Source organism: Myxine glutinosa, chromosome 1, assembly GCF_964187855.1.
Source record: "Myxine glutinosa chromosome 1, kmMyxGlut1.1, whole genome shotgun sequence".
NCBI classification, from domain to species: Eukaryota; Metazoa; Chordata; class Myxini; order Myxiniformes; family Myxinidae; genus Myxine; species Myxine glutinosa.
Genome location: NC_136261.1, coordinates 215,520,877 through 215,531,235, shown reverse-complemented (window position 1 = coordinate 215,531,235; position 10,359 = coordinate 215,520,877). Strand labels below are relative to the sequence as shown.

Below are 10,359 nucleotides of genomic sequence, written 5' to 3'. Positions count from 1 at the left end.
CAAGTTTCGTCCAAATCCGTCCACAACTTTTTGAGATATTTTGTTAACAAACGGGCAGACAGACAGACAGACAGGAGTGAAAACATAACCTCCACCCACCTTTGGTGGCGGAGGTAGTGAGTGTTATTCAAACTGTGCAACATCAAGAAGCGATTGCAGTGATCTGAAACTGTATACAGTATAATGTTGCGAGTAAAAGTTTACCTTTGCGGACGTTTTCGTGAATACGCAAATTTAAAGTTTGCTAAACTTTCTCGGGAATACAGCAGTTATGTCCCCTCGAGCGAACATCTCTACTGTACTGTACTGTACTGTACTGCAATGTACATTTCCGAATCTACATTGCCAATAAAGCCATGTGTCGATATAAACACGGGGATCCGTAGACTGGAGTATTATAGACACCATTGCAGGGATCAATGCTCATTTTTTTCCCTTTAACTAAAAGGACTTCAACATCAAGCTTTACATTAAAATACTGTATATACAATAACAAAGCATCTTTTATAATCACAACTCGTACCTTACTGCGTTTCATTGCATTGGACCTGTTTGGCTCCTCCTCCGTGCATATCATTAACATCAGGGCGTGGCTTAATATTTGCATATTCATGAGGGGGAGGTCCTCTAAAGTGTGGATAAAAGCGTTTTTCATTGCATTGGACCTGTTGGGCTACTCCGCGCCTATCATTAATATCAGGGCGTGGCTTAATGTTTGCATATTCATGAGGGGGAGGTCCTTTAAAGTGTGGAGAAAAAAAAAAAGAACAGAAAAAAAAAAACCAACGACGTGACGGAAGTTCCGGTAGAAGCGTTGTCGTCCATTTTCCGCTTTGTAGCAGAGTAGGGAGACAAAATCCAAATTAATCCTCGCTCTGTTTGGGAAATAAAGGCTCATCGAGTCACTCTGCAGCAACCTGAAGTACAGCTATACACGACCAAATGAGTATCGATGAATAATAGGGCGAAAATTGCCTCAAAAGAGTAGAACAAAAGTTTGTGTAGGAAAAAGCTGCGAAATGGAGGCCGAAGCATGAGGCCTGCGCAGAGCTGGCGGCTGTCCCGCGTTAGTGTGGCTCAGCGCGGCAAGCCACAGCAAAGAGTGCCAATTCCACGACGTTGAGGGAACAGAAAGGGAGGGAGAGAGACGGGGTGGCGTTGGAGGGACGCTTCAGGGAGACCGAGGCCTGCTAGTCCCAGCGGCGGCGGAAACACCAGGCCGCGGCGTCTCTCCCGGCATGGACAACGCCGTGGAGGACAGGTAACGCCGGCCGGGTGAGGCGACCAGAGGCCATGCCGGGATCCGAGGCGCAGCGACGGCCCCGAAGCCCCGTCGGTACCAGCGGTGGAGGGAGAAAGAAACATAAGAGGAGAACGAGCGGCGTCGAGCGCCGCGCAACCCGAGACGGTCTTTCGGAGACGTCTTCGTCGGGGGAAGGTCGCCAGGTGGTCCAACAAGCGAGCGACGGCCGCAGGAGGCACAAGAGTAAAGGTACCGCGGCGAAAGGTGCGAGTACCTGTGCCCAAAGGGCGGACGGAGACCCGGTCGTCGTTGCCAAGCCCGTGTCGCTGGTCGAGTACGATGACATCACGTCCCCGTCCGAGGAGATGTCCCGGTCACGAAGTCCGTCTCCGAAGACCCCCAAGGAGCCCGCTCGGACGCGGGTCCGCCACTCGGGGACCTCTTCGCGCTCCGCCCGGGTCGACAACGACCACGGCGGACGCGCTTCGAAGAAGGACAAGGACAAGTCGAAGGAGAAGGTCAAAGTTAAAGGGAAGCCGGACAAGTCGAAGGAACGCGAGTCGAAGAAACACGACCGTGAGCACGGGAAAAGGCGGGAAAAGACCGCTCCGGATACGAGTGGCAGACGCGACAAGACCAAGGACGAGTCCTCCAAGGTCCGCCGGCCCCACCAGGACCACGAGGACAACAACGGCAGGAGCCAGAGGACCTCGTCGTCGAGCAGGCGGGACAAGCAGCGTAAGGAGGACAAGTCATCCACCAAAGCCTCCAAGAGCAGCAAGGAGTCCCGCAACAAGGAGGGCAAGTCCCGGCGCTCCGACCGCGACGGTCACAAAGGTCATCAGAGCAGTCGGGACGCTCCACGGGCTTACCGGGGGTCTCCGAGCCCCCACGCTCGACGCTCACCGAGCAACTCCCGCCGGAAGGCCGAGAGCCCGTACGGGTGTTACCACACCTTCGGGTACAGCCCCGGGGTGCCCAACGAGGTCTTCGCCTCCAAGCGGCGCTCCTCGAGTCCTTATTACCCCCGAGTGGACTCGAGTCCCTTCGCCAACTACCAGAGCCCGTTCCGCCGCCGGAGTCGATCTCCGAGCCCGTTCCCTTCGCGGAAGCGGTCTCCAAGGTTCGCCCATCGGAGCAGTCCGTACGAATACGCCGCACGGACGCCCAGTCCGTACGGCAAGAAGCACTACGAGGACAGCCCGTCTTCGGACGCCAGGTTCGTGGACCCCGAGGAGCGCGGCTCGGTCTGTCTTCGATGACCTCCTGATGTCTCCGAGAGTCTGATAAGTGCATTGGGATGTGTAGATTGAGGGTCTATGGGTGTGTTGATGATGATGTTGATGATGATGATGATGATGTTGATCATGATATTGATCATGATGTTGATCATGATGTTGATCATGATGTTGATGATCATGATGATGTTGATCATGATGATGTTGATGATCATGATGATGTTGATCATGATGATGTTGATGTTCATTCTACGGGCTTTGAGCCAAAGTCCAGGTGCTCTTTCAAACAGGTACTGATGTATTTGTGGATTATTATTGTTTTTATTTTACTTTGGCATCTCGATCTGCATTTTCCTTTCAGCTTCAGACCATGTGACTTGTGGGGAAGGAAGGTGACTCCAGGAGGCTGGAACAGGGAATTGTCCTGTTTGCTCCAGGTCGTACTCGCGTACCCGGCCAGGCTTCCTGGTGCACCGAGTCTCGGCGTCGTTCATGTTAGGGCCACCTTGTCGGATTTATCACGATTATTTCCATCATCATCCTTTCCTGAAGGGATGGCAGATGCCATGACAGTCTGCACACAGATTTACCTTGATTGTAGATCTACTTCGATCTATATACTCCATGGATGGGTTGATTGTAGATCTACTTCGATCTATATACTCCATGGATGGGTTGATTGTAGATCTACTTCGATCTATGTACTCCATGGATGGGTTGATTGTAGATCTACTTCGATCTATATACTCCATGGATGGGTTGATTGTAGATCTACTTCGATATATATACTCCATGGATGGGTTGATTGTAGATATACTTCGATCTATATACTCCATGGATGGGTTGATTGTAGATCTACCTCGATCTATATACTCCATGGATGGGTTGATTGTAGATCTACTTCGATCTATATACTCCATGTAGGGGTTGTGCATTGTTCAATGCTCAATGTTGTTTGATAATTTGCATGCCACAGCTGTGCAGGTGCGACTTGCACGTATGATGATCGACAAGACACTACCTTCACAAATGAAGAGGTGATTTTAATTGTTCTGATATTGTTAAGTAATTGTGTCTCAAAGGGTCAAGTCACATAGTAAGGGCATTTTATGAGATATTTCACAAATCTGTTAACTAAATTGTTCCCAAAAAATTTCTTCACCAATATGTTTGTAAAGGTGTGTAATAACATGTGTTAAAATGTTGAAGTTCAACTCCCGTGGGAAACCCAGAAAAAAAGCTGTTGAATTCCGGTACCGAAAAATTATTTTCGAGAATTTTTATTTTTTTTAATCGGCCCTTAAGTAACTTATGAGGGGTCAAATAAGGGTTTTTCATGATTCTGAGTTGATTGTTAACATTTATATTTTCACTTTTACATTTACACACAAAGTAGCTTTTATTTCACATACATATATAATACTCAAGAGTTATTTCTCATTCACAATGTCAGAAGTTTCAACAGTCATTGTCTATGTCTTCTTCAGATTCAACAACATCATGACTGCAGTTTCTGCAGTGACATCATGACTCCAAATCGGAAGATCAAAGGTCACTATAGCGACCCCAGCGTGCCGTATGCACTCTTTCAGAGTGGTGAAGATGGTGTTGAGGTCATTAGGGTCTCCTTCAATAACTGGGAGGAACTCGATCTGTGTGCTCAGCTTTGCATCATTAGCATGGATTCTCTTCATCCAGCCATTCCAGTTGGAGTGTGGGAACTCAGGATCGTTGGCTTTGATCACCCACCCCGCTGCCCAGAGTGTGTCACCTGGAGTGAGGAGTGGCTGATCATGAGCCAGGGAGGAGGAAAGCTCAGCGAGGGGGAGAAACATGATCGCGTTCGTTCCTATCTGTTTCCTGTTCGTAAATGGAATAATCTTTACTTCCGTTCCTCTCAGGATCTTAGCTTTGTCGAGTGCCTTCAACTTCACCCGGGGGAAAGCTGCTGTTGTCTGTGGATCTGGCAAAGGTGGTGCCGGAGAGGTGACTTCGATCCAACCCATTGAGTGAAAGGGAGTGTTTCCGTGAATAGAGACAATGTTTAAATCTATATTGTCTCCAACAAACTGAGTGACTGCATTGTTTGTTTCCCCAACCTCCATAAAGACCACCTGATCATTACTTGACAATTCACTTTCACTGGCTGGCACTTTGGCTGTCATCACTGATTGATCCTCAAGCGCAGCATCAACCGCAACCTCATCATTGATCTGTTCATCGGTTTCCTCCACAATGGTGTCAAGAGTGCCAGAAGTATCTGGAACATCATCTCCACTCCTACTATTAAGGAAGCAGTATTTGTAGTTTTGTGTCTCCGTGTAAGACTCAGTGTATCCCAGCCGGTGGAACTTGTTGAGCATCCATTTTGACCCAAATCTATGATCAAGTTGTATGGCAAGCCCCATTTGGTGTGGCAATACTCCAGACCGAGGTCGACAGGCCTTAATAAAATTCTGCCCCCAAACGGCAACTCTTTCGTCTGTCTTGACAATCGGTCTCAAGAACATCTGAAGGCTTGCAGGAACAAGTGTCAGCTGACTATCGATGTCAGTCATACTGTGTGTGGTGGGGTATGACTTTGGACCTAAATCAATCAAGGCAATATCATTGGATATGAACTTGAGTGCCGTCTTTATGATCTGAGTCTTCTCATCTCCATGGTCAAGATTAGCATGATGCCCTCGCAGAATATTGTCGGTGCCATCTTTGAGACAGAGTACATCTGCCCTTCTTTCCTGTGTTGTGAAATACAAGGTGTCTTCGTATTTCTCTAGAAGTTTTATCTTTAGCCAATGCTTTGAATAAGAAAGGCTCTTCTCTGGTGACTGATCAAACTCCTGCAGCTTTTCATGGACTTGGTCCATGTTCATTACCCCATGCTCTAATTCTGAGTCTAACCATTCGCAGAATTCAATAAAAACTGCCTCTCGCTCCTCATCAATACTCCTCTGTCCTCTCTTCCTTTTTCCTTCCTCATCAGTCTTGGACAAACTGTCACCTCTCGCAAACATAAGTTTGCATCGCAAATGGTACAGTGTTTCTTCTGCTACCAAGTCGTTGATCCCTTCCAGGCGTCCAGTGACTTCAGTGCCCCAGTCATCCCCGCGACTCCGTGCTGTCTTCAGCAAGCTTGCCTTCAGTGTATCTGCAGTCAAATTATCTGGCACTCTGTATTTCTTTCTAGCTTGTGCTGGATTATTTTTGTAGAGCTGGGCTGGTTGGTTGCAAAGAATGCATACATCCTTATACAGGAGGTCAACTGACTGTGATCTTCTAGAACTGCAGCCAGTTGATGAACTGAACTCACAAGTAGTGCGTCTTCTCTTCAACTTTGATGACTCTTTCTCTGCTTTTGATGCTTGAGCTGACTTCTTGGTGGTTGCAACAAAGTTGTTGTACAGATCATTTTTACACTTCTGGTGGTGCCTCAGTTTTCCTTCCTTATGAGCCTCCTTCATACGTTCCACAACAGTAACATTTTCGACAGTTTCTGCTTGTTTCAATAAAGTTGAGTATCCCTTTGGAGTTGCCTGTATGAGCCTTTCAGCTGGTGTATCCGAGCGTGCACAGATGAAGCAATTGAGCACAGGTGGAGTAACGTCTTCATCCATATTGCTAGACTCCATGTCCTGCAAAGTAGAAAATGAGATATATTTAGAAATTATTTTTCCACAAAGGAGTGTCTGTGGTGAAATATAAATGTTAACAATCAACTCAGAATCATGAAAAACCCTTATTTGACCCCTCATAAGTTACGTAAGGGCCGATTAAAAAAAATAAAAATTCTCGAAAATAATTTTTCGGTACCCGAATTCAACAGCTTTTTTTCTGGGTTTCCCACGGGAGTTGACCTTCAACATTTTAACACATGTTATTACACACCTTTACAAACATATTGGTGAAGAAATTTTTTGGTAACAATTTAGTTAACAGATTTTCATATGTTTCCCTTACTAACACTCGGACGTGCTTCTTCTTGCACCTGCACAGTGCTTCCTTTTTTGGGGCCTTTCTCTTGACTAGGTGTTTATTATGAGGATTAGTTGGCCTTGTTGTAATTTGTTTTACTTATTTAGTAGAATTGCTTAATTGGTGAGCAATGTAGCCGAAGAAATAAGTTTCTAGTGGTTGAGGATTGATGGCTTTACTCAGGTGTTCTTGTACTATGGGAAAACTGTCATAATAGTGACCATTGCCTTATTGCGGTGCTGGGCAGACAAAGCTAATCGGAGGCCTGTAGGTCGGTCTGTCGGACAACTCCAAGGACTGCAAGGGTGGCCACCTTTTCCATCAGCCACTAATTACAAGGCAGAATTATACATCTAATTAAAAATTGATATTTATTACCTTATTTAAACATTAAGAATATAAAGAAGGATTAAATTAGGTACAAAAGGAACAGCATTTCTGGTATTTCCTTCTTTAACGGCCCCAATTAGTCCCATGTTCCTGTGTGGTTGGCTGTGGTGAGTTTCTGGCCCGAGTGTTTCACGAACCAGCTGGCCAACCTTGATATTTGACTCTGAGTAGTTGGTGCAGGAATTTGTAATTTGTTCATGGTGCCGGAGATGGATAGCTCGCCTACCTTTCACGAAGGATACGATGGGATCTTTAACGTCCACCAACGGATGCTGGCAGACGGGGTGCCCAGTTTAAGGTCCATCCAAGGGACGGCACACACATTGATGAATCGCTCCGCCTGTGAAACACCGGGATGGCAGTTTATAGCTGGGTCGGGATTCAAACCCAGGCTAGACGGCTTCGAGGCGAATGTGTGTACCTTGATCTAGGCCATCTTGTGAGCCCAAACGGAAAAGCATTTGAAGTGATATTAATTTAACGCGTTTTTTGAGGTGACCATCCACCATGTAAATTCATGCTCCATGGTCTATAGGTCTTACACACCCCTACAATCTTTGCTTAACACTAACCTGTGAACTGTTGCAAGTGTGGTGAGGAGGTGTGGTGAGGAGGTGTGGGGATGAGATGAGATGTGGTGAGGAGATGTGGTGAGGAGGTGTGGGGATGAGGTGCTCATATGAATGAATGAATGAATGATCGTTTTAAGGCCATTTTCCCCGCGAGAGCGGGGGTTAGCCTTGCGGGCCCCATGACAATCACGGTTCCCTGTTTGAGGCAATGTTTTTATGGCCGGATGCCCTTCCTGACGCCAACCCTTAGTCGCCTCTTACTATGCGCAGGGATACGGTGTACCTATTCTAAATCGGGTACACACCGGGATCATTCATCCCAGCAAGCTGGTACTCAATTTGCCGACCTCGGAAGGATGACAGGCTAAGTCAACCCCCCTGGCGTTAATTCAGCGATCGACCGGGATTCGAACCCAGGATCCCTGGATCCCAAGCTGGCACCCTAACCGCTAAGCCAACACCAGCATCATCAGCCACATCAACACCAACAACACCATCACCAGCATCCAGCAACACCAGCAGCCAACACCAGCACCAGCTAAGCATCTTTACTTGGCTTTTTTAACTCCACAGCATGACAATTGTGCACCTGTCCTCATTATGACGTCAGCATCTTTTGGATTAGCACGAGAGAACGTATCACTATCAGCATGAAGCAATCTATTATGTCCTTCAAGGTTTGTACAGTACTATATACAAAGCAGCTTCAACCATCATTTAAATGTTTGCACCAACTCTCCACTTCGGCTGTAGCTCTCCACGTTCCTTCCTTCCTCCTTGTTCATTTCTCCTCGTTCATTCTCGTTTGGATTGTGTTTTGCTTATTTTGATGCCCGTGTCTCGTTTAACTTTATGCTAACCGTGTTATTTGTAATTTTCTGTTCGCGTGCTTGTTCTTTCATCCCATTGTTTTTATTTCCTGCTTCTACCTTTTGTGTTTACACACAGCACTTTTTTTTTTCTTTTTTTTTTACCCATATGCCTTCGTGGCAAACTATCATTTTCGGTCTGTTGTTCTCCGAGTTTTCCACTCCTTCACATGATATCATTTCAACTTGACAGTTCCCCCCGCACCATGGATAAAGCAAACTTCAACATTGTTCGACCTCATGTAAGGGTTTCCTAATCATCGGCTTTTCTCACATCTGCGTTTTAAAAATCCACATTTATTTGCCTCTTTGTAAATACGTATCTCGTATTTTCATGAAATTTCAGATTATGGATACAGATTTTGTCTGTCTCAGTAAGTGAAATGTGGCTGTCCCCTCTGCCCCCCACCCCCCGTCCTCCTATGGCGGTGCCACAGCAGTTGTTGAAACAGGTTTTCATGGTCTATAACTATCGTTGCCCAATGGAGCATTAACGATGTCGAGGTGGACCCTTTAAACTTGCAATCACTCCATTACTTCATCTTCAGAACACCTTTGTATTTTTATTCTGTCAACGTGTCAACCTAGATACATCAAGCAAACATAGTGATCATTTACCGAACCTCTAAACAACATGCCTCGTTTTGTCGACGATTTTTTTACCTCCGATGATTTTTTACCTCCGCTACCAAAGGTGGATGGAGGTTATGTTTTCACCCCTGTCTGTTTGTTTGTCTGTTTGTCTGTGAACAAGATATCTCAAAAGGTTGTGGACAGATTCAAACGAAATTTGACAGAGAGGTAGTTGATGTAACGAGGACAAATTGATTCGATTTTGGTGAAGACACAGATCCGGATCCGGCTGGTAGAATTTACTAAGTGATTCTTCACCATTGAGTGATCGGTCCAAAACCGATACATAGCACGATATCTCAAAAAGTTATGGACACATTTGAACGAAACTTGGTGGACCGGTTGTGTGTGTGTGTGTGTGTGACAAGGACGAATCGAATCGATTTTGGTGAAGATTTGAATATGGATTTGGATACGATAATTATTTAATTCTTAAGCGATTCTTCACCATTGACAGATCGGGTGAAAAGCGATTATATAACATGATATTTAAAAAGTTGTGGACGAGTTATGACTAAACTTGGTGGACGAGTTGGATCGGTGACAAGAACAACCCGATTCGATTTTGGTTCAGGTCCGAATCCAGATCCGGCCTATTAGTGGGATACAGAACAAACTGTTCAGGCTGGCGGAGGTGTGCGCTCTACCGAGTGTCGTTCTAGTTTTTGGTATGTACTGCTTGCATCAGGAGATGGAATTCCGTCGTGGGTGAATTCTGGGCCAAATTAAAAAAAATTCGTGGCGGAGAGTGGAGCTTGGGTTAAATGATGTCAAATCTGACGCACACCAAAATAGCGCCTCCACCTGCCGTAAGCCGGTGCGACACCCGCAAAGAGGCATGGCTGCTGGCTGGACACTTGCATTTGGCCTTTGTTCGCATGTCTGATAAATTGGTAGCCATTTCATGAGTGATGCCTTTTGATGATGAACAGTGACGTTTATTACAAGGGGGGACTCGGTGCTTGACATTGATAAACGCGTGGAAAATAAATGGCGGTACAACGGCTGCGCATAGATGGGTGGGTTTGGTCGGCCGTTTGAAAATCTCTGCAGTTGCCTCGTCGACGACAGATCCGGTTGGGCCTGGTGAGTTCTTTGTGCCAAACAGCTTGTTTATGGTCGGAGTGTGGAATTGTTTCATGAAAGATCGAGAACAATAGTCAGGGCATGTTTGATATTTAAACATATGTTATCCAGATTATGTGATGCTGAAGATCAATGGACAGTTTAGAATTGCTTCGACTTTTTCAAATTTTCTATGGATCATAATGTTTATTTCTTCCCTATGAGTTTTGTACATCAGATAAAAGAACACTTACATTTTAGACATTTTATATCGTTTTGCATAACGAACCGTATGTGTTAATTATTGCTAAAAAGAGTAGGTTTTACTTGGTTTATTGTCCCCCTTCGCACCGCGGAGCGAAAGGGGGACTCTGGTT

The 10,359-nt window shown here is 45.9% G+C and overlaps 1 protein-coding gene across 3 annotated transcripts in view; it reads left to right on the top strand.

Annotated features, from left to right (window-relative positions):
- Positions 1–772: 772 nt before the first annotated feature.
- Positions 773–10,359, top strand: part of LOC137433817 (uncharacterized) — a 214,313-nt gene continuing 204,726 nt past the window's right edge. For all 3 annotated transcript variants that reach the window (XM_068126204.2, XM_068126212.2, XM_068126196.2), the window contains exon 1: positions 773–2,462. In XM_068126204.2, the coding sequence (XP_067982305.2) occupies positions 1,294–2,462 (1,169 nt within the window). In that variant the 5' untranslated portion in view covers positions 773–1,293. The remainder of the gene's footprint in view (positions 2,463–10,359) is intronic.